The sequence below is a fragment of the Podarcis liolepis genome, assembly GCF_965112155.1.
Source record: "Podarcis liolepis genome assembly, chromosome: 1".
Taxonomy (NCBI): Eukaryota; Metazoa; Chordata; class Lepidosauria; order Squamata; family Lacertidae; genus Podarcis; species Podarcis liolepis.
The window spans coordinates 65,301,414-65,326,252 of record NC_139554.1 but is presented as its reverse complement, the minus strand read 5'-3'; the positions used below and the strand labels follow the sequence as shown (position 1 = coordinate 65,326,252).

The 24,839-nt window shown below is 40.7% G+C and overlaps 2 protein-coding genes across 2 annotated transcripts in view; both read right to left on the bottom strand.

Annotated features, from left to right (window-relative positions):
• Nucleotides 1-2,406: 2,406 nt before the first annotated feature.
• DEPDC7 (DEP domain containing 7) lies at nt 2,407-13,693 on the bottom strand. Its single transcript, XM_083464632.1, has 9 exons — nt 13,570-13,693; nt 11,019-11,412; nt 7,235-7,365; nt 5,754-5,943; nt 5,131-5,345; nt 4,754-4,896; nt 3,810-3,935; nt 3,636-3,714; nt 2,407-2,786 (listed from the first exon to the last, which is right to left on the bottom strand). The coding sequence occupies exons 1-9, from the start codon at nt 13,640-13,642 to the stop codon at nt 2,566-2,568; spliced, it is 1,572 nt and encodes a 523-aa protein (XP_083320758.1). The 5' UTR covers nt 13,643-13,693; the 3' UTR covers nt 2,407-2,565.
• A 6,566-nt stretch (nt 13,694-20,259) lies between these two features.
• The window catches only part of QSER1 (glutamine and serine rich 1), a 39,978-nt gene continuing 35,398 nt past the window's right edge, over nt 20,260-24,839 (bottom strand). The window contains exon 13 of the mRNA XM_083462366.1: nt 20,260-24,661. Within this exon, the coding sequence (XP_083318492.1) occupies nt 24,521-24,661 (141 nt within the window). The 3' untranslated portion in view covers nt 20,260-24,520. The remainder of the gene's footprint in view (nt 24,662-24,839) is intronic.

The window sequence follows — 24,839 nt, the reverse complement described above, 5'->3', positions numbered from 1 at the left end:
AGGAGGAAACAAGTCAGGAAACTGGGGGGGGGGGGAGAGAGGAAGAGAGATAAATGTAGCTTCAGTACTACAGTACTTGCAAAGCATTATAATCAGCCATTTGAGCAAAAGGCAAAAATGCAAGCCAAAGCTGAAAATGATACCATCAGGCGAGAAAGCCAGCCATGGAAAAAAGCAGTCAGTGAAGCAGAAGACAGCACCTAGCAATAGAAACTGGATCCAGATTAGTCCAACCCAACACACCTAACTTCAGCCGCACTCTGCAGTCACTAGTCACATGAGTACCTAACCCTTGGACATATTGTCTTGTCAGGTTACTATGGGATGGTCCTATCTTGCAGCAGTGACTTGAAACCAGACAGCACTTTTATCCCTTTGATTTTTGCGCCCAATAGGTTGTTTCCCAAGCCCTTATTTTAGCAATCAGAGGGCCAACCACATAATAATGCACCACCCTGGTGTGTGCTATACTGCATGGTTCTCCTGTGCCTTGGCGTGGCTTTGTCTCTGATTGAGTCCAAGTACCATAAACCTGCTGTACCTTTCCACTCCCCCTGCCCACACTTGGAGTGGGGCTTCCATCACAGATTGCCACTGCAATCTGTTATAAGGAATTGCTCTTTGAGAAACAAAACCAAAGCATAGTTGGCCATCTAGAAACTATACATATGAACTATACACATGAAGGGAAATGGTTAAGCATATGCCTTATTTGGAACCATTTCCAAACAGGAAAACTTTTTAAGATATAGGCAGCAGCATTTAATTTCTTATTATCAGCAGAAATGCATTAAAAGCAGTCTACCCCCATTTATTTTTGGTTCCTCTTTGCACTATTTATGTTCTCATGCACAGAAAATTAGCAAGTAACTATTTAAGCCCAGAATGCCAAGTAGTATGGTAGGGCCTATACTTCAAAGCCTATCTACTGGAACAGATAACTCCAATATGCCACATTATGGTGGGAATAACCCAATAAAGGAGTGAGAAATATTAAAGCGGAGCTTTGCATTTTTTCTCTTTTTGGCTGCATATTATGGAGCCAATTGCAACAGTAAATAAAAATGGGTTCAGTGGTGGTAGTCTCCTGAGGAGCGAACCTTTATGTTGGAAAGTTTTGCTCACCCTTGGCCAGTTTATTAGCTTCAGGTCCCTATTGTTCAACAGAATGGAAAACATCCACCAACGAGCATTCTTTGCACCGATACAATTCTTGTCGTGTCCATGTAAGGGCAGAAGTGGTGGTATGGCAGTAATGATGATTTACAACTGCCCTCTAAATCCAAGAAGGTTCACAGAAACCTCCATTAGGTTTCTACTACAGATTTATGTAGATGTTCCATGGACCAAGACAGTGTTTTGTTTTTTTAAAAAAATACTGTAGTTCCAGATCACCATCAGCTGCACTTTTAGATCTATCAGCAGAGAAGGCAGTAACAGTGACTTCATGCATATCCCAAACTCTCTTGGCATCCAAGTACAAGGGTAATTTACACAACCCTGGAGTATATGGTTCAGTCCTTATTTTCCAAGCAGGCACTTAATCCCTCTGGATTGTGTTGTGCCTCTGACAAAGCAACCACTGGGACTCACTGCCCTGGGCATAAGCGACATTTCAGCATGCCACTATCAAATACAATTAAGCTGAGGTGTTTGCAAGGATCATATGAGCTGGCCTGTACACAAGACATGTCCTACAAAAACAAGCATGCTTTTTCTAACAAGCCCTATTATTTTTTACGTTTACTCTGAACCCCACTGAATTCAATGGAGTTTATGCCCAAGTGGACCAACGGAAGATTGCTGCTGCTCACCTTTGTGGAGGATTATTTGTTCTTCAGAGTTCAATAAACATGAACATAAGGTTAGACACAATCACAGGTATTTACACAATTGGCAAGTGACTGCCATGCACTGTTAATTCAAGACCAACTTGGCCTAAAAATATCCTTTTGAATTATATACACAATACATGGAACCTAACAAAGGGATAATATGAATTGACTCTCCACACCCCTACTATATAGCAAGATGACTGGTATTGATGAACTGGAAAAATAAAAAATGCAACTCCCTTCAACAAATGGATTGAAGGTATTTATAAACTCACAACACGTGAACAAGTCACATACAAACAGACTTGTCATGGACAAATAACAATCTTGTAATGATTTATGGGCATATATATATCCAACAGCCTTGTGTTACACGGAGAAACCATGTGGTTGTTATAGTCCAGTGGCAGTGAGATCTGACAATCAGGATCAAAAATTATATTCACCAAATAAAGTCTAGTTTTCAGGAGCTTCCAAAAGAGTTTGAACAAAGCTAAAAACTCATACACTGGCCTAAACTTCCCTCCCCACCCCCGTTTGTTGTTTTTTTTTAAATCAAGAATCTGAACAATTAAGATTTAAATAGAAGCTTTAATTATTTTTAAATAATGTTATTACATGGGGACTCCATATTACAAAACCACTTTTATTTAAGTACAATACAAAAAAATTAAAAAGATACAAAATAAGTGCTTCCAAAAGTTATTAGTATCCCAGTATCCTTCTAGAGCTAAAGTTCGACACCTCCATCGGTACCTCTGTCATGAAAATACTGCAAAAAGATAGCTGGATTACTAGCATAGAATTGATCAAGCAACCTCTTCCGCTCTTTGGCAGAGAGACTGGAGTCCTCATCAATAGATTTTAGCAAAGATACAAGTTCCTTTTTTGTAGTCTTCTTTGCACTGTGATGATACTCACTTTTGTCAAGTTGCTGGCAGAAAGTATATCCTAAAAAGCAAGCATGAAAAACCATTCATAAAAGTATAGTGGTAACTCTTGTCATTGATATACAGTATTCTCATAGAGCAGAGGCATGGGGAGCCAGGGATCCTAATTTGGCTTGTGAAGTTGTTTCCCTCCACCCTTCCCCACATGAGCTGAGCTGATCCCTGCCACAACAGGAACACATTCTCATGTTTCCCTCATACTGACGTTATCAGATGTAACACGACAACAGGCCACTGACAAGTGGGTAGCCCTACCTACCTAGCAAAGTGACATGTGGGGGGGGGAGGCCTCAGAATTTGTCCCCCTCCTAAGCTGGATCCTGTTCCCCACCCTTGCCCTATATCACTCTGGAAGGTAGTCCAGTATTACCCCCATTTTACAGATAAAGGACGTAGGCTGAATATCTTGCTTAAGACCACCTAGTAATCTCATGGCTAAAGAAATTGGGACCAGGGATTTCCCACTCATGCTCTTGACCATCTCACAACTGCTTTCATCTCAGTCTACTTAATTAGCTTGCATTTTCATAGAACCACATTGCTGAATGGGCCCCAATGCATCACTAACCCAAGCCATGCCTTACCAAGTTTCAATCTCACTACGTTCAAATAAATGGTAGAGTCAATTAAGATAAGATTATTCCAGGTTTTGCCAGAGGTTTCTTTAGAAGTGATTCAAAAACAGGGATGTGGAAACTTGTGGCCCTCCAGATGTTGCTGTACTTCAGCTCCTATCAGTCCTAGCCAGCATGGCCAATGGTCAGGTCTGATGAGAGCTGTAGTCCAACAACAGGTAGAGGGCCACCGATTCCCCAGCCAAGGACTTAAATGTTATTAAATACATGGTTACCTGTATTCAGGTTGGAATCCTTCCCCTGCTGTATAGCCACAAGCTTGTCACTAACCATTTTATGCAACGTCCCTGGGATCTTGGAGAAAAGCAACAGCTTCTTTTAGTCATTAAAATTTAGGATGATAATTCAGTAACAAGCAACAGCAGGGGAACAAGGTTTAAGGCACTTACTTTTAATACATCTTTCTGGTAGTCCACCAAAAACAAAATTAGAAGGTCAGTTTTTCCTTTAGATAAACTTTTATTGTTGACTATGGCTTTGGAGAAAGTTCTTTTCACAACCATCCGGTTGTCGCTCTACAAAATAGGGGGGAAATGATTAAAGGAGTGTTTCCCTGCTTACTTACTCTGTTTTCAAACACAAGTTTCCTATAGTTTGCTTTGTAAGACTACAGAAAATTATGTGAATTCAAGTTACTTAATTTGTGAAGTAAGCTTAATAGAGTTCAGTACAGCTTATGCATAAGTCTGCTTAAAATCATCCCAATATTATTGTTATTGGTCATTTAGGGGTTGTATCCAACACTGTGCACAGAGTTCCCATTGTGCAAGTGGACTTTTCCTTCCTCTCCTTTCCTTGCACACCTTCAGAATCTGCTCCAGGGGCTCCCTCCAACCCTCTGGAGCAGATTTTGAGGGTGCACAGGGGACGGGAAAGGGAAAATACTATGCTAGCAGAATAGTCACACTGGAAACAACCCATTATTTTTTATCATTGTTAACTATCATTATTGCTTACTATTGTTATTAACCACTATTTCTTACCTACTCTTTGTCATAAGGTCCCAGCTCAGATTTAAAATATATATAAAATATTAAAGTAAACTATATTCTGTCTGGTGGTGTGGAAACTGCTGCAGTGTGACTCTTTGATCCATTGGTTAGCAGCACTGGAAACCCAAAGTCACGTGGGAGAAACCCATATTGTGGCTCCTTCCCACTTCAGAGCTTCGGTTTCTCAAAAGGACGGTGCCACCATGGGAAGGAATCATGGCATGGGCTCCCACCATAGCAATCTCATATTTCCAACATTAACCTAGTGGCACTGCTCTGCTCCAAAGACTGACATGTCATTGAAGGTTACATTAGAAGGGGCCCTAAGTGATCACACTTGCCTCTGCTTGGATCTTAAGATCAGAATTCTGAGCGATAATAGCCATGAAGTAGAGTAGTCTCCTGAACTCCTCTCTTCTTGTACTATCCAGTAACTTCAAGTAGAGCTGAATCGCTTCCAAAGCTTGATCAGTTTTCCCATTAACTGGAACAAAGAAGAACGAGGGAGTTTATGACTAACACCCAACATTACCGTTCTGTTTAAATACCGACAATTCCCCATCACCACAAACTTGTCAAGTTTGCCAATAAAAGCACAGTTACCATTGAGCTATACAGTACAGTATGCATTTTACAAGAGTTTTCACTCCACATGTCTGTATACATTGATAAAGAATGTAGCTAGTCATCTAGAAATTTGGAAGCCAATTGCACTTACCTAGCAGCTCTGCAATGCCCAGGTGGATTTCGGGTGCATGACTTAACAGTGGTTCCTTCTTTTGGCTATAGTATCTACCAATGGTATCAAACAGCAGCAGTTTCCCAAAATGTACTTTGTCAGGCTGCTCAGGCAAATTACGGCTCACATCAACCACCATCGGATCTGGCAGATACTCCAGACAGTCTATTGCTGCCGACAGCCATTCATCCATCCTAGAAAATGAAAATTCCTATGTATGTATATTTTCAAAGTCATGGGCCCTACTCCAGGTAAAGTTTGTCCATAACCAAGGCCCATTGAAATCATAATAACAGCTTAGGGCCAAAGCTAGCTGTGACCTGAGAGGTGAATGATTCTATGATTCTATGAAGAAAAGATCTTCAGTGGTGGCATTTAAGAAAAAGATCAAAGCACCTTGCGGGTGGGATGGGAGGTGAATACAGTTAAAATGGGAACTGCAGCACAGAGGCAGGAAAAGTAACCCTTCCAGCACACTATTTTCTTGGTCCAAATCCTCCCCCTTCCCCCCAAAATAAACATGCCTCTAAAGATGCTATTTGCCCTGCAGGTAAAAGTAAACTCAGCTTCTTGTGTTCCTGTTCATCAACATACATACTTACTGAGAGTCTCCAAATGCTTTCAGAATTTCCCGGTCCAGGTAGTTGCTTGTGATGTTACATTCAGACTCTTGCTTTGTTTGTGGAAATTTAGATCCTGCCTTCTGGTACTCAAGTAAAGAGTCAAGAAGTGGAAGATCTATAAGCTGCAGGAGGCGGGTAATTGTTTGCTCTCTCCAGACTTCGTTAATAACTAGAAGCACAATTCAAATGCCAAGATCCAGTTAGCTAAAGTTATTTAGGGGTCAAGGAGTAATTTGCTATTGCAGTATTTGTCTTTTAGCCTAAGAGACTTAATACTGCACTGAAAGAACACTTAAGCGACCTGCTTCCTTATTAATGCATTATCAACTTACAAGTGTACTTTATCAGGGTAAAAGGAAGGTGACCAACAGCAATTTATGCAGGGAACAGCAAGCATTTGGGCATAGCCAACATGCTTTGCATTTTTTCCTGTGGAACTTGCGAATGATCTTTGCTGCACAGGGAATCCAATCACATAAATCATGCTAATAAGGATGCGTAAAGAAAGGAGGCCTTGTTGAAGACTTTAGAGTTGGAACAATGGATTCCTTAGCTTCAAGAGCCTCTGCCACATTCAAGGATTCCAAAACTGAAAAGCAAGAACTTGTCTGCTTGCTGCATTTTCTAATCAGGACTAAATTTTCAACTACAGAAAAACAACCCTAATTTTGGGTTTTCCCATCAATGAAGATGAAATAGTGGCAGCAACACATCCAAGCCTTCTTAAATCCAGCTAAATTTTAAAGGTAACAAAAAGCTTTGAACACTTGCACTACTGGTGGCTAAGCTTTAAATCTGAGTTTTAAACTGAATTTCATTTTAAAAAATTATAATTTGAAATAGTTTTTATTGTTTTATGATGCACTTATTTTATTTGTTGCTTTGTAAGCCATCCAGGGAACTTCTATTCTGGGGTGGCTACATAATAAATGTAATACATAAAAGTTTTTTAGCCACTACAAGTAAAAAATGTGAGGCGATGCCATTTTCAAAACAACCACAGTCAGCCCTTCCCTTTGGGATAGTTTTGGTATCTGTAGTCTAAAGAGCTTGGGGAGAGACAGCAGACAGCAGCACATCACTGGATAAGCAAATGGCTAGGCCATGCTGGCTGGGGTTGATGGAAGTTGTGGTCCAAAACACACCATAGGTACTGAGCTGGTGAGGGCTTGTCTATACTGATCATCACCAGGCCCTCCAGCTTAAGTTCACAAACTTCTATTCCCTGTGACAGTTGTGGGTCAGTGTCAGAGGCTGGCCTTGCACGATTTCTCAGGATGGGGAGGCAATAGGCATCTGCTGTAAGTCAAGAAAATACACTCCACAGTGTATTCCTTTTATTCTAAGCACTGTATTTGGTAGTGGAAAGGAGCTAAATTTGCAAGTTCCCACCAGTTTAAAACAAGGCATCCATTCCTTCCCTTGGGTGCAAGCAATTATGATGTTTGTGCATCACTTACCTTGGTGAGAAAAGTTTGGAGAGGCATTTACTTGAGAGGAACTAACAGGCGTTAGACTCAAGTTTTCCAAGAGATCCTCCAAGCTTCCTGATTTCACTGGTGTTATGCTAAGTAATGCTCTTTTCTCCTGTCTGAAGAAAGAAAAATTGATTATTCAAGTTATCTGCTCATCAGCCAGAAAGGTTCTGGTAGCGATAGTCTCTACAAGTGAGCTTTGAATTCATGACTACTCAACTGAAGGGCAAAAAATACAAACATTCCGCTTCAAACATTAAAATGAACCAAAGAGATACATGCTCAAGATAACTGAATACACATTAGTGTCCCTTATGTTAATCACCTCCTGGCAAATAGAAGGGGAAGAAATGGAGGCAGTGAGAGATTTTACTTTCTTGGGCTCCATGATCACTGCAGATGGTGACAGCAGTCACGAAATTAAAAGACGCCTGCTTCTTGGGAGAAAAGCAATGACAAACCTAGACAGCATCTTAAAAAGCAGACACATCACCTTGTGAACAAAGGTCCGTATAGTTAAAGCTATGGTTTTCCCAGTAGTGATGTATGGAAGTGAGAGCTGGACCATAAAGAAGGCTGATCACCGAAGAATTAATGCTTTTGAATTATGGTGCTGGAGGAGACTCTTGAGAGTCCCATGGACTGCAAGAAGATCAAACCTATCCTTTCTTAAGGAAATCAGCCCTGAGTGCTCACTGGAAGGACAGATCATGAAGCTGAGGCTCCAATACTTTGGGCACCTCATGAGAAGAGAAGACTCCCTGGAAAAGACCCTGATGTTGGGAAAGATGGAGGGCACAAGGAGAAGAGAACAACATAGGATGAGATGGTTGGACAGTGTTCTCGAAGCTACCAGCATGAGTTTGACCAAACTGCGGGAGGCAGTGGAAGACAGAAGTGCCTGGTGTGCTTTGGTCCATGGAGTCACAAAGAGTCGGACACGACTAAATGACTAAACAACATCATGTTAATTGACCTGTCATAAGAGTATCAAAACCAATCTGTTACAATCCCAATCCCATTTGCCTAGTTCTATTTCAGTAAGATCTATTTCTATGTAGAAATGGCTAAGATTGTGCTGTTAGGCCTGTTCTTCCAAGAAGTTTGATATAATGGACATATTTAACTGTGACTGCATTACTTGAAGCTGTGATAAAACATATTGAGCTAAGACACACAGCCCCAGCCCCGTATTTATAAATACTTATGGTTGGCCACAATTGCTGAGGCTGAGCCCCATTTATGTTTGCGGTGTCCAATTAAGAACTGCCATTAAAAATGTGATATTTACAATGTGTCACTGATGTGAATTGTGCATTAGTTCATGCGCTTCAAAAAACTAAATATAAAGTGCTACTGCAATGGGGGCGCGGAGGGAATGGCGACTAGCAATCCTGCTTTTACACCTGTAATCCAGGTTCCAGGAGCCTTTTGGCTCCTAGCTTTTCTATCTCAGTTTCCAACACTGCGTCTAAGGGGCCAAGCTATGTGTACTCAGAAGTACTCAGAAGTACTCTGCGTCTAAGGGGCCAAGCTATGTGTACTCAGATTTACTCCCCAGCAAAGGTGCTTAGGTGTGATGTCTAAGGCAACCCTGCTTCCAGGTTAGTGGGAACAAGCACCACTGAATTCAAATGTACTTGTTTCTATCTGGCTATATATAGATTGCACTGTAAATCACAACCAAGTAATATTCAGCATCTTTCACAAGGGTTGTGCACATTGCACCCAAATGAGGCCTCTCAGTTCACTTGTCAACAGGTTTAATTTTAATTAAGGGCAGATCCACACCACACATTTAAAGCATATGCCTTCCCCCAAATAATACTGGGAACTGTCATTTCCTCTCACAAAAGATACATTTCCCAGCATTCTTAACAAACCAGTTCCCAGGATTCTTTGGGAGAAGGCATTGGATGTGGTTTAAATGAATCGTATGCTTTTCTCCTAAGAGTAAGAAGCATGTTAGTCATCTTACATTACACACATAAGCTCACATCCTTACATTCTACTTTGGTGTCCACCCTTGGTTCCATTTTCAAAAGACACTAACACATTTTGAATGTCCACTTCACCCATATAATAATAGACCAAAAGAACAACTCTTCCTGTTATCATAATTAGTCCACGTGAGTGAGTCTTCAGCATGTGCCTTCAGATACATCACTCTCTCATCAGCTGGAATGATACAAACAAAATCCTATCCAAGAATTGTACTTGATTCAATGGAAATTAGTCATACTTAAATTCATTTGACAATGAGAGTTGAAGTGTAAATTGGGTTGTTTTTATTTTATGTATTTTGTGTTTTTTATATTGTGATTTTCTCCTGTGAGCCACATGAGACCTGTGGGTATAGGGCAGTAAATAAATTTTAAGAGGAGGAGGAGGAGGAGGAGGAGGAGGAGGAGGAGGAGAAGAAGAAGAAGAAGAAGAAGAAGAAGAAGAAATTGACCCCCCTCTCTCTAGCTGGGACTATTATGCAAGCTACTTGCAACTTTCATGGTCACTTTTGGATTTAAAAAATAACACCATACTCAGCTGTTTTGGGGTGGGGGGACATGCTGGTATTCAGTTCCTGCTACATTGAAATCTACAATTTCTCCATTGACTTCTACAGGCAGCTCTACCTTCTATCCCTGGGGACATTTTAAAACACAGATTTATAACCACGTGAACCTGCCTGCCTGGCAAGATCTTCACTGGAGGCTCTTGTCTGAATGCAGAGACAGAGCCCATTTGATGGTGGCATCCCACAGTGGAACACTTTCCAGAAACACTTGGCTGGTAACTAGTTAGTTGTGTGCTAGTTTCATTACCAGGTGCCTAAAGCTTTTAAATTGTCCAAAAAGCCTTTTTACACTAGGCAACTAATTTTGCTGCCATAGCCTTTTTGTTTCTGTTCAGCTTTTTGCTTTTACTGACTTTATTGTCCGTTTTAAAGGACAACTTTGTCCATTAAAGTGATATCATCAGCCAATGTGGGAGCTTTACGCTGAAAGGCAAAATATACATTTAGAGACAGACATAGACATCCAGCAAGGATGGAAACTAGCTTCAATTTCAGCACCCCTTGGTTGGATGAGAACTACTAAAAATTGGTGCATGCGTAATTCCCAGGGCATCCTGAATTCAAGGCTGTCCTCACACATCCTTAGTCAGATGGCCAATAGCAGCACCAATCACCTTGTCTTTCTGACAAGTGGGAGGAGTCGACTGTCCCTTTCCACATCCACAGAGGCACCTGGCCAGATAGTGACAGTGACATGTATAGAGTTGGTGCACAAAGTTGTAGATCAAAGCAAAGTCCACTATGAGTTCAGTTAAAGTAGATCTTCCTCAGTTGTTGACTGTGAACAACTTATGCTTACCATTTTTCCTTCCATAGACAAGACATCCTCCCTCCTAACCTTTTAAGCTGCATACACAGTTCTTTGGATTGCAGCCCACATAGAGAATTAAGTTCTATTGACTTTAGGGCCATTCAAGAAGGATTTGCTTTTATTTATTTATATGTATGTATGTATGTATGTATCTGTGTGTGTGTGTGTGTGTGTGTGTGTGTTACCTTGGATGTGCAGATACATCCACAGCAGCAGCAAATGAGCACACAAGATAGGACTGCCAGGCTCCCGTCTTACAATTAGAAAGTCCCAATTAATACTGAAACACTCAAGTTCAAAGTAAGTCTGATTAGGGTTAGGCTGCTTTCAAGATAGAACAACAAGGAAACATGGCAAATATCTTCAGCACTTCATTTGGTACTAACCTTTGATGCACAGTCCGGCCGTACTCTTTTCCAAACGGACTGTCCATTTGGCTACACGCATTTGGAAACCTGTAGAGGCTGCAGCTGCTATCTTCGAACACAGACCGTTTGTCTTTTCCAAAGACTCTGGTAGAAACGGCTTCAAACACTTTGTAGTCCATCAGTGCCTGACACACTCTCACAACTTTAGTCCGGGAAATATCTACATTGCCAAAGTATTTGTTCTGCAGAAGGTGGGCATAGACGACGTCTACTGCATCGGAGCCAATAAAACAGTCGTTGAAAGATTTCAGGTTCTGACGCCGCTTTTTCACTTCAACTTGGCTCTGAAGTGCGTTGATAATGCTGCTCCAGACATATGTGGCTCCAAATGGTCTCTGTGCCAAGCTGAAACCTAAACACGCAATGCAAGAGATGTATTTCAGTGAGTTTTCTGGAAGCAGATTATGGACCTACCCAATATTTTTAGGAGTCACTTCCAAAAGTGTGCATCATTTCCCATGGAAATATTGGTGGAGCCCTTTTACTGGCAACATTAGCTAACAAGGTCTCTAGCACAGGGATGGGAAACCTTTTGCCTGCCAGGTGGAGTGAGACTCCATCTCCCATAAACTTCAGCCAGTATGGTCAGTGGTCAGGGATGATGGACTCTGGGACTCCAACATCTGGGGAAGGACAGAGGCTCCCCAACCCTGCTCTAAGGTTTGACTCAAGGGAATATAACAGTTATGTCCCCGTAACTATAAAAATGCTATCAGTTAGCAGGGCTGGGAAAGATTCCTCTCTGCCAGACACAGAGACCCTATAGAGCAGCTGTCAGTCAATTACTGACAATATTGGGAATCTTCATTTTCTCACTGAGAAACTTTTGTGGGATACTTTTTGTGGGAGAGTCTTGCCCACACCTGCCCTAGATTCTTCTATGCAAGGCTGCCATTTCAAATTCCTGAGGTGGGGGAGGGAAAGAGAAAGAAGGTATTTTACAGGTGACCATGATTCTTCACAAGATTGTAAAAGCTTGTATCCACTCAGGATTAAAGTTGGAGAGAGAGAGAGAGAGATGTATTTTGAAAGCATGTGTTATGGTTACTACTTGTACTTTATAATTACAGCAAAGCCATCAGCACAGAACGGTCTTTTTATTATTAAAACAAATGCCTGAGACACACACACCTGGTATATTCACCCATCAAATTTTTATGCCTATGACCATAATGTTTATAGTCAAGTACTGGAGAATGCAAAGGCTGCCCCAGAACACCTAAATCTACTGGTACTGTCCGTATCAGACCAGTAAACTCAAATGCCTGAGTAGTTCTGCCGAGATAAAAAAAACAGTTCCTTTTTTAAAACAAAAAATCTACCATACCATAGCCAACAGCACTACAGCTTTTCTAATTCTTGTTGCCAAACAGACCCCAGGGAAAGCTTTGTTTGCTAACAACATTGGAGTCAAGGCTGCCTCCCAGAAGACTACCCAAACTGAGAGGAAAGTATTTCCTCTCCTGGAAGACAGTCCACAAGAGACCAGCTCCTGCTGATTTACATATATGAACTTCCATAGGGATCGCACAGCCAGTGTGAATTTGATCACACTTAAACAGCAATTTATCCACGGCTATATATTAAGAAGGAACCCAATATGCTGATGAATAGCGCCTCCGGCTTTTGGCGAGCAGTTCAGTTACGAGAGACAGAACAGACCTTTTGCAGGAAGCGAGGGAATGAAAGCACTTTATGAAATTAATGTAGAAATGTGAGTAAGTAAAGCAAGCTGGAAGAGCTTCCTCTGTCGAGGAAAGGCTTCTTGCATACTGTATCACCCAGCGACTCCAGCCAACCTGAAGAAACAGGCCACCAGCTCTAACCGCACACATACAGAGAGAGACAGCTTGCCCAGCGGCAGGTCCGGAAACAGCAAACCTACCAGAGCTGGGAGGAGGCAAGTCCACGCCATCCTAGCCTTTAGGCACATTAATTAACATTTTTAACCTCTTATATGTGTTTGTGAGAGGGGGTGGAGGAGTTATTGGTTTGTTTTGTTCTTTTTATTATGCGTTTTTCTGCTGCGATCCGCCCTGAGATCAGTATACAAGGGCAGTATACAAATTTATAATAAAATAGGATTCTGCCGGAGCTACTGGACCCCTCCAGAATAAGAGCAAAACAACAACAACAACGCTCTGTTGACCGCCCGGCTGACCTTCCAACTGGGCTAAGGCCAACCATCTCCCAGAAAAGAGGAGATAGCCGTCGAAGGGAGAAGATACGGGGTTGCATCAGAGCAACCGCGGCGGGTCGGGCCAAAGGTCCATCCGTCGGTCAGACCCGGGCGCTGCCTCCACCTGCGGCCGGTGAGAGAAAGCGCCTTCCGCCCGCCCCACGGGGCGAAATTGGAGGGGCGAGGGCGCGAGATAGGCGGCTCTGCATATGACTTTATAGGAGCCGACCCTTAACAGCGAGAAGAGGCGGGGAGCCCACGGAACCCACCTGCCTTAGGAGGCGCTTTGCCCCGCAGAACATAATAAGAAGCCCCGAACCCGCCGCCTACCTGGAGGCTTGTTAGCCGGACTGTACACCGCGCAGAGATTCAAAGCCGCCGCCTTCTCCTTCACGCTGGCCATAGCGCCGGCCCGTTTCTGCCTCGGCGTCCCCGGGAATGAGCAGAGCAGCCCGGCCACTTCGCGGAGGGGAAATAGGCGGCGCTCGCACGCAGGCGCTGCTCCCATTGGCTCGCGTTGGCGGCGGGGGCGGAGCCCGCCCTCTACTTTAATAAGCCGAACTGCAACCGCGGGGCGTTTTGGCCGCCGCGGCGAAGACAACGGTGCGCTCACCAGAGCTTCCCTGAAGGGAGTTGCTCTGTTCATGGGGTGCTTTGCAGAGGACGCTCCCACCCACACAAAGGCTCCCGTTTCTCCCTGTAGCTCTAGGGAGAAACCAAGAGTGAGCCACCTTCTTTATCAGGCTTCCTCAACCTCGGCCCTTCAGATGTTTTGAGACTACAATTCCCATCATCCCTGACCACTGGTCCTGCTAGTTAGGGATCGTGGGAGTTGTAGGCCAAAAACATCTGGACGGCCCAGGTTGAGGAAGCCTGTTCTATATGTTTGCATTTCATACACGGGTTTAGAGGGGAGTGGGGTCAGCTCACATCTGCCGGCTGGCTTGCCTGTGAACAAGGAACACCCAAGACATTTTGGCCTTTTTGGCACCTGAGGCAAACCTCAAAATGGCGCCCCATCCTCTCCCCACTAGGGAAGAAGGGTGAGTGAATATCTGCATCAAGAACAAGGGGGCAGGAATAATAATGATTTGCATTGGGATCTGTAGCCTGCCATCTGAGGCGATTGCCTCACCTCACCTAATGGGTGGACTGGTCCTGATTGGTGGAAAGGTCTGAAAGAAGGAGCAGTAGTGGACTTTGGGCTCTCAAATTTCAGCAGCACCCTATGTGATGCTAAGATTTGGCACCCCTCACTTCCCTGGCTCTGTTCTGCAATGTTGTGACACCCCCTGCAGCCTCCAGTGCCACTGCACTGTGGTCACACCACATAAAACCTCCTCTGAAAGGTTGGTCAGTGTACAGGTTTCCATGTGGCTTTCAGGCTGAGTGCAAGTAAGGGGAAGGTGAGGGGCTACTACTTGGGCTCCTGCTTATAAGGGTCCTAGTAGGCCTTTGCCTGTGGTGTAAGGTAGTCTCTGCATTGTAGCCATGCCTCCTCCCGGTTAGCCCCTCTTCTTTATAAAGGTCTCAGGTAGCGGGGCATGTGAGGGTATGTTCCCTGCTCTTTGCAAGTTACGATCTTGGTGGTGGGAGCATTTTACTCTCATCAAATTCATGTTAACCAAAAGTCTCCTATTGCTCGTGGTCTCAGATGTTCCATTTCACAAGTCTGTGCACCCTGAAACCTATATATGTTTACTCATAAGCAAATCCTGCTTTGTACTAAGTGTGGAAGGGGTTGCAGTTCTGCCAGCCAGATCCTATGCAATGTTATACACACCTAACTGTGAAAAGAGCTCAGCTGGTAGCAGCCTATGCAAAAATGTGCAAACTTTGATTGTTGAGATAACATTTATTTACCTTTATTATTATACTAATATCTCACTTTTCCTCTCCAAGTAGCTCAAAGTGGGCTATAAACCCTAGTCCCCCAGGTTGGTCCTAAATACACCACTCCTGGAAATTTTGAGCTGAAAACGACCTGAAGGTGCAGATACTAGTATTGGGGCAGATTCAATTCTACTTGGAATGTAGTCTACAAATTTACAGAGTTTATATCAATGTTGTTTTAATGTGTCCAGAGAACCCTGGGAACTGTCATGTTGGAATATTCACCTCAGAATATCACAGTCACTATGGATTCTGGAGAGAGGGAATGCCTTTTTAGTATGCCCACATAATCTAATCTGAGGCAAAGCTCAGCCATGGACCTTGTCTCGTTCCTTTTTCTATTTTAAATTGATTCGTTATCACCTGGTTAATAATTAATTTTGTATTCTGTTCTGTATATACAGCTTGTATCCCTTTTATAAACTTTTCTCCATATTCCATTTCTTCCATCACTTTCTTCATAAAATCCCAAGATATGTTATCAAACGCTTTTTCCGCATCTATAAACATCATTGCTGCTTTTTTCTCATTTCTTACTTCTAGATATTCTATTACATTTAAAATATTTCTTATATTATCTTTCATCTGTCTACCTGGAAGGAATCCCACTTGATCTGGATATATATAAACATTTAAGACCTTTTTCAATCTATTAGCTAAAATATTAGCAAATATTTTGTAGTCAAGAGGTAAGTACCTTTGAGCACATAATGAGACCGTTTCCTCTTTTAGTGTGTTGGTGTAGCTTAGTCCCCACAGTTGTTTGACCAGGGAACATTAACTTCAAGGTGACTTTTAGCCAAACTACAGTACTTCAAGCTATCAGAGTCAAGTGTTGTCATACATGCTGCAGTCATAGGCAATGACTAGCTGGTCTGTGTCTTTCATTTCTAAAGGGCCCTCTCCTATCTGCTTTGTAACAATCTCTAATGCACGTATACCTGAGTTAAACATGTTTACACCTGATCATATCCACAAACTCAGCTTCTTATAGGGCACAGAGTAGCAAAAAAGAAATAAAAAGCCCTGTTCCATTTCCTGATAAAGTTGTTCATTATCATAACCAGGGCAATTTCTGTCCCAAATCGAAGTCTGATGTTTGTTGGCTATGGGTCTCAATGACTGAAAGTAGCAACATGTGTGTGGCTAATCAGTTGTGATAATGGGATATTTGGACATGCTGTGCAATCTGGGTCTATTCCTAAACGTTATTAAAAACTGGAATTCAAACAACTTGCAGAACAATGAGGTTTTGAGTTTTGACAATTTTACTGTTGAGGAGTTGCTGAAATAAAATTACACATCAGCAACTGAGCCTCTGTAAAACTTTGAATGGTTCAGGATGTTTATGCCTACCATACCAAATTTATAGACACAAGTAGCAGCATAGCAACATATACAATACACTGTTAATCAAAGAACATACTGAAAAAAATTATCTGCTTGGTACACCAGAACATTCAGATCTAGGCCAGCACACAATGAACCAAATGCGTTGAGGTCACACTAATCTTTGTTTTATTTTGTTAGATGAAAAACGGATGTCAGTGCAATTGTAGTATGTTGCTTCAGAAGCATGAACCACTATTTTCAGAAAGAATTAAATTTATCTTGTGATAATTCAGCCAGGTCCATTTATATGAACGAGTATATTTGTTTTGTTATGCTCATCAATGTCATTTAAACCAAAAGGGCAACACCTGTATTAACAAGGGGTTTTCCACAAGGCCTTTTTTTTTAAATGCCCCTTATTTCAGATTGCTGCTCAGGAAATATATTAATTATTGTAATCCAGAAAGTTTTTCTATATAAGCACAAAATAATTAATATGTGTCTTATGAGCTTCAGACACCAACTTAAGACTTGGTGATTTCAGCACACCTTTTTATGAAACTGGTTTGTTTTTTAAACCTTTGTCAGATGACCCATTTTTGTATTGATTATCCTTAATGCATTTTTGCTTGATTTTATATTGTTTGGATTTTAATGGAGATCCTGTAAACTACATATTGTATTGGCCTGAAAATAAGCTGCACTTTCCCCCCCAAATCCGATTATGAAAAGTTAAAGTGCAGCTTATATTCGTGGCCTTATGCTATCGGCAAAGTAGTGTGGCTCCACCCCCCAGGAAGCAGCCTGGGAGCGTGTGGCAACGGCGCCCGTCCCATCCACGGCTCCCAAGCCGCCAAATTTTAAAGGTGCCGCCTATTTGCGGGTTTGGCTTATATTCCTGCCAATACGGTAGAGAGGTTTTTTTAATGAGTTTGAAGCATAGTTATTAATAAAGAACACCAGCATTTATATACTGTTGACAAAAGTTTCTGCAATTTCTAAAATCCATTGGTAACTTTGGGCTTTTCAGATGTTTGACGGGGCGAGCTGAGCTCTTCTAAATGTAACTAGGGTAAGAAACAGTGACATGACAAACTGCGCAGCAGAGGATGTGCACAAACTATACCTTTTAGAGCACATTCCAAGCATATTTGTTCCCTTGAAGAATTCTGGGCACTGTGGTTTGTTAAGGGCTGCTGGGAATTGCTACTCTGTGGGGTAAACTACAATGCCCAGAATTCACTGAGGGAAAGAATGTGATTGCTTTAATGGTATAATGGGTACTAATGGGTACTAGGTCTTAGGGAAGGCAGCTCCTGAAGTAAGGAGTTGGAAGCAAAGCAACCTTGGTATCTGATCCCTAGGAAGTCCCTTGCAAGGGAAACTAGGCAATTAAAATAGACTTGCAGAAGTTAATATACTAACGCTGCAGTCCTATACACTCTGTACTGGGATTACACTAGAACTCAGGAGGGTACACTTTTGAGCAGACATACAATATATATATGTGCTGCAAAAGGTTTGGGCTGGCCATGCTTGTGGAAAGGGTGAGGGTGAAATAGTAAAGGTCAGGTCGCAATCTGGCCCAGATGCACAACCATGTGTTTATTGTGCCTTGCCAGTGGTGTGACAGACAGGGAATTACCTTGTGAATTGCCCTGAGACCTATGATGAAGGGCGGTATGTAAGTCTAAAATAAAATAAAAAAGCAAGCAAGCAGGATTTTCTTTCACAGCGGGAATAAATTTTGGAGTGACATGGTAACTTATTGGATCTTCCTTGCTTTGGCAAGTGATTGAGATGCTGTTTGTGTCAGATTAGCACAAACTGAGAAAGAAAATAATCAAGCAGAGGTTAAATACTACTTTTCTTTTCTTGGATAGGCTTCATATTTCATGCTAACATTAAGAAAAAGTTCAGAAAATGGCTCAATTCAGGCAGTACGTCTAGATTTTGTTCATGCAGAATAGTTCGCCACATCACAAGTTACTGTAGTCTTCACTATATATTTTTTAATTTAGTGTTTGGAGCAGCACTGATGTTTCACTTTATATTAGTATGAGTTGCTTCTTTGGATCCTGTGTTGATCTTGGATTATACCAAATGGTTATTTACCATAAATATTTCATAAACATTCCAGTTATTTTTTAATGACTCCTCATCTGCATCTTTCTCCAACCTATGAACAATGGCTCCATTCAATCAAAATGAAGCCATTCTGAAGAGACCAGCACATGGAAGACATAAACAATTGCTTATGAAAATGTGCTCCGTGCCCATTATCCTTGAAGACACAAGTAGACTTTCAGCATATAGGTCACATATACTGAAAATAAATAAAATCCACACAAGTTAATACTACAGAAACACAGAATGCTTATTTATTTTGCATAGTTTAGGCCTGCCCTTCATCGTGTGATCTCAGTGTACGTTACAATATAATTAAAATAAGAATTCCAAACAAGTTCAGTCATGAAAACCTCCAGACCTGCAGCAGTAGCGAACATCCCAAAAATCTCCAGGCAAAAATAGGTACATATTTGCCTAGTGCCAAAACACTGGAAATATTGGTGCCAGTTGGGTTTCCAGGAGGAAAGAATTCCACAGGTGTGGAACTACCACAGGGAAGCCCCTATCTCATATATAAGTGCAATTTTATCACATAAAAGCAGCAAATGTTATAAATTGCTCTGCTTCCAACATGACTTATACAGTGCAGCCATTCAAATACTATGTGAAATAAATTAGCTTGGATCCTTATAACCCCATGAATGGGAACTCTGCTCAAGGATTGTTTCTGCTGGCACCCGGTTTCCACCAATTGCCCCTTCATCTCCCTGTGCACCCTTAAAATCTGCTAAAGTGTTGTGGGCCCAGTTCAAGGTAGAAGGTGCTAGCCACAATCATCTAGCCACTTTTACCAGTGGGAACTTTGCTGAATCAAAAGCCTTTCCACTAACAGAAGTAAAGCTCGGAATCCAAACCAGTGGTTGACTGAAATGCATTCTGCTGATATTCGAAGGGTGACAGGTGGCCAATATTGATCAAGTAATTCATACTGATGAGTAGGCTGAGTTTTCCAAAGTAACAAACCATGACTGAATTTCTGTAATATAAACAATGAAAGTGTGGGGTGGGTGGGTGCTACATTGAAAAAAAGCCACCAAAAACAAGACATTTCATGTCATTTGGAGCTTCTTGAGGCTATACCCCTTTTAAAAAATAAACGTGTGCGGCTGAGACAAAAAATGGCCACAACTATAATAGATATTAATGGCTTAGCAAACTCAGGTGCTGAGTTAAAATAGTTATGTAACTCAAAACGGGGCTACTGATGAATAATGGGAACGTTTGCACAAATAGAAAAAAAAAATCTTAAGCAGGTGAAACTAACGGTTGCAACACTCTCCCCCCCAAAAACCACCTCGTTGAGGAAGTGGTCATGCCTTCATTTCCTGCCAATTCTTGAACCACAGCATATGCAGCAGCAGTTTCTATCCCATGTTTTGCAACTGCGCCCTACCCTTCCACCTTATAGGAATTCTGAGTTTCCAATGGCAACTTACAATGTGGCACAGCTAAATTATGTGTGAAAAGTAGGGAAATCGGCTATATGTGCATGCATGCAAGTGTTACATATATGTGAAGACTGTGGCCACCATTTAGTCTCCAAAAGAGTCATATTTGAATCATTATACTAACGGAGTACTTTGCAAATTTACAAAGCCGCTTGCCTTAGTCACTCCCAATTCTTTCAGTTTAATGTTTTCAAGCTTAATAAACCACTAAACAGCATTTTGAAAAAGTGTCTTTACTTTAATGAGCTTAGTAACATCAAATCAACAATACAAAAAATGTGATTTCTTTTTGTTAGCTTTATACATTATTGTGGACCATCTGAAAACTGGACTAAAAAAGCACCTCTCATTAGTCCTGGCCTAAATGTTTGCAGTACATAAAAGGATAGATATTACTATGTGTTTTGTGAATGAAATGTGAACATTAACTTAAATAGCATAGATATATAGAAGGAAGTGCACTGTGTAATACTACAAAAATGTATGTTAGTGTAGGATGAAAAATGTTAAATTGCAATTAACAAATCTGAAGTTACTATACACTGATTTTCAATGTCCTAGTTTGGGCTTGTTTAAATTATTTAAACTATTTAAATTATTTTAAATAGTAGTAAAATTTTAAATATTTAAAATATATTTCCTCTATGAAGACCTGTTTATTGGAAGACAGTTTGAGTTTCCTTTTTAACATATATTACTTAAAGCAAAAGGAAAATGATACAATGTTCTGTTAAAGAAGGCTGTACAATCCAGTTGTATCACTTTTGATGCAAACAGAGGCTTAAAAGGAGAAGAAAAAAAATCAAATGATATACATCATTTAGAGATGTGGAAACAAATGTTTGTTGGATTACCAATATGCAGGTGCAAGTATTTAGTTTAGCACAGTGTTATCGATTTGTTTGCTTGCCCCCACTGATAAATTAAAAAAGAATGAGAACTTCATGTTTATACATTTGAGTGGGTACTGAATATTTGGAAATCACATGCACAACCGTAGCCAGCCAATTCCACATTCTTACAGTATTATGAGAATGCAGAGACGCAAGTGACGAGTGTGTATCCTATTGATGTATCCTATTGAAATCAGCTACACCACAATCCTAAATACAAAGTGGAAGAAAGTCTGAACGGTTTCAACATACATTGTATTTAGGTGAGGTTTCAGGTGCTCAAATCCTATAACTCTACTTATTGTAAGCGCACTGGCAATTCTCCAAAGCATATCCAGCACTCTCTCAAAATTGCTACTTGCAGGGGGGGGGGGTTTGTCCTTGGAAGGAAGAAAACACAAGGCGGTTGTCTAAGACGAGTAACGTTCAATTTTTATCCCAGAATATTTAGAAAATGTCTCTGAGCAAATAACCGTATTTCTCAAGTAACGTTGCTGTTACTCTGCCCCTTTATAGCTACAAAACATATACCCTGAATGCAACAAATACACAATTATTGCTACAGCAAAGGCAAGTTTCTTAAATCAGTTGGTATAAGATGCCTAAAACCTTCACTTACATTTTATTTTATTTTCCCAATGGCATTTCATTCTCCTAAACTTGCTTAATTTTGGATACATAAAACACTGTCTGCCTAGCATGGTGATGTTCTCTGTTGTTTACAGGAACCATGGAATATGCTCAAAACTAATTAGAGGCTTCTCAATTAAGAGAGAAATGATGGTGTGCTATTGTGCCAAGGAATACACCCAGGCCCCTACAGCTGCAACCTTTTCCTGCGCCACAGAGTCACAAAGACAATGGGTGTGTTCTAAGATGTCCACACTTCATGTGGGACAGTGATTAGGCCTAATAGGCCTCACCAATGCTCAACGTGAAGTTGTGTGCCCTAGAACAGACACTCCTTGCAACGTACAGGCCTTTCTTGAAACACAGAGAGGGCAAACAAGTTGATGCAAAAGAGTTCTCTGAGGGCAGGAAGTTGAACACCCAATCTAGCAATACAAAACTGTCTTTTCCGTTCTACTCCCATATTCCTGAGAAAGTTTCTTATTTATCATTCGCTTGATAAAGTTGTCACCGACTCGGCACGAAGCTCCCAATTACTCAGAAGTAAGCTGCAATGATTTAAACGAGACTTAGTCCTAGGTAAGTGGGCATTCATCCTGGGTCTACAACATGGGGCAACCCCAGCTCTTTTGTTTAACTATTAAACCAATATATGTGTAAGCTTGTGTTGAGATGTATATTACTTTGCTGTAGAAGAACACATTTTGTTTTTGCACTTTGAACCTTCAGTGACTGGTTCTTAAGTATTTCAATTCTAAAATGAGAAGTACGGTAGTATCTTCCTGCAGCTGAGCAGGCTATTTACATGATGGCCCCAAGGAGATTGCATCTACATTATAAAAAGACTTTCAAATATCTTCCTAACACAACATACTCTCACAGAGCAATGCTACAAAAGAAAGTCTCAGAAGTTCTACAGGGCTTGGATAAGCAGGTAAAAGACTGCAGCCTTAATTATGAGTGAAGATGTACATTTGTTTGCAGGGATATTGCTCAGTATATATGCTGAGGTTTCCAAGATAATTCAGCAGTATTACGCTTCTTTGTTTGCAGGTAAGATTCATGCCTGAAATGTTTCTAGGAAGAGGGTCAAGATGCAGCCCTAACACTGGTATAGTTTGAGTCCAGACCATTAGTTCTTCTACAGAACTAGCAGAGATACAGCAAAATCACAGTCACAGTAACACAACTTGGCTTTTTTCAAGGCAAGTGCAGTATGAAGATATTTTAAGACAAATATCAACAAGAAATTTACCAAAATTTTCATTGCGTCCCCCATCAGAAAAACGAAGTACCACCACATCCTACAATATAAAAACCTTTTGAAACTGCAGAGGTAAACCAACATAATAGGTATCAAGATCAAAAATGTTGTCCTTTGATATTTTGAAATCCTAGTTTAATTCATGATCACAGCCTTTCATTATTCTTTTACAAATCTAAGGTGCAATGAACATATGTACAACTAAAGAAAATACACCATGCTACATACAAGAATATCCTGATTGGCTAGTGAATGAAGAATCCTGCTTTCTTGGCTGAAATTAAGGCACTAAGTGGCAGTGAAAGGACAAATGAATTATATATATATATATATATATTTATGTATATATATTATCTGACAAAAGTACAATACGTTTAGTCCTTTTACAAGCAGAGGACTTACACATTTTGAATCCAAGACTGAGGTAAGGCATTCTGTTGGCAGATGAAGAAATTTTCCTACTGATCAGAGTTTAACACATTTGTAGTCTAAGTGGGACTACTGGTCCTACTGATTAAAAAAATAACCCAGCTGAGAAAGACAACTACAAAAGAACGTCTGAGGATTTGAAAAGGCACCAAGAAGCAAACAGTTCTGCCATTACCAATTTTTTAAAAATGTCAGCTGTGTTTAACACTGCATATATAGTCTATCCAATCATCAGTCTTCGGTATCCAGAAGAGAAATGTAGTAGCTATTCAATGAAAATTTCAATTATTCATGTTATTTTAGTAAGAAATTTATTTTCATTTATCAGAAAATAAAATGCAGTGTTTAAACACAACTTAACTTATAAAGCAAACTTATAAAGTCTAGTATGTCTTATTCCTGGTTAACACTGGAGGAAACCTGTATAAACAAAAGGATTATCTTAAGATATAGTTTACAATACGAAATTAATATATAAAAATGAACAGAATTTACTGAAAACCATGAAAAGTGTATTACAAAGATACACAAAACAATTGTAAGCCACAATATTTTCTCTGTGAAAAATACAACTATTTGTGAGATAAAATGTACAACTGATTTCTTTCCAAAGGGAAAAAAGCACAGTATAAAGAAAAATACGTTTTTCTTCAAAATAAAAAATGGGGGAAATAGTTAAAGTCATTGTTTTTCATTACAATATAATTTGACACAAAATAGCCGTCAAAGGATTGCACCAACTCCATGTTCAGCCTCCTGAACATAACAGCAGTAAAAGGAGTCCATAAAGCAGAAGGATAATTCTGAATTTTTGATGGCGATTATTCATGTACAGAATTTCATGTCATATTAGCTCTGTTTGCAAAATGTAGAAGACTCTACTTGATCAGACAAATGTAAATATTTGTTTACCACCTAGACTCTTCCTAGTGTACAGAGCCAGAAAAAGCCATGGTATTTTCACCGTAGCCCAAAAATATATATTTAGTGCATGCTTTGATCATTTCAAAAATAAACCTGTCATTTCAATACAAGAGTTTACAAAATAGAAGGAAAAAAAATCATTCTTCAGATTAAAAATGCAGTGAGGTTCATTTGTAGTTCCATTTTCATGGCAGCATAATTTTTCCACGGAACCAAGAACACCACAGATTCCTCAGACTAGTCTGGCATGACCAGATTAACCAGAAATTCTCTGACCTTTCAGTTTCTCATGATGAGTGCTATAGAGGAAACAAATGTAACATTTGGGACAGTGTCCGTTATGAACATTTCTGCTGTACATGATTCAAAAGTTCACCAAACTTCTCAAAGAGGTCTTCTACCCATTTCATATTTTTCATGCATTGCTGTACAATCTCCTCCTGGCCTAGATCTGCACTCTTCTTTTGAACAGAAGAAATCTATTGAGGAGCAATGGAAGCAGGAGATTAGTTTGCAGGTATCTATTCATTCTCAATACTCTCAGAAGTCAGAGGTCTTACGTTTTAGTGGATTTATTCAGCCACCCACAAACCACCTGTGACCAAGGGGCAGCCTCATAAACAAAATACAATGCACTGATACTAATGAACTTCCTTG

What these genes read in the sequence shown, in the direction of transcription:
- DEPDC7 (XM_083464632.1), bottom strand. Translation starts at nt 13,642, where the DNA reads ATGGCCAGCGTGAAGGAGAAGGCGGCGGCTTTGAATCTCTGCGCGGTG. An exon ending in GGGCATTGCAGAGCTGCTAG is followed by an intron (nt 4,897 to 5,130) that starts GTAAGTGCAATT and finishes TCTTTGTTCCAG; the next exon opens with TTAATGGGAAAACTGATCAA. An exon ending in ACCAGAAAGATGTATTAAAA is followed by an intron (nt 3,715 to 3,809) that starts GTAAGTGCCTTA and finishes CTTTTCTCCAAG; the next exon opens with ATCCCAGGGACGTTGCATAA.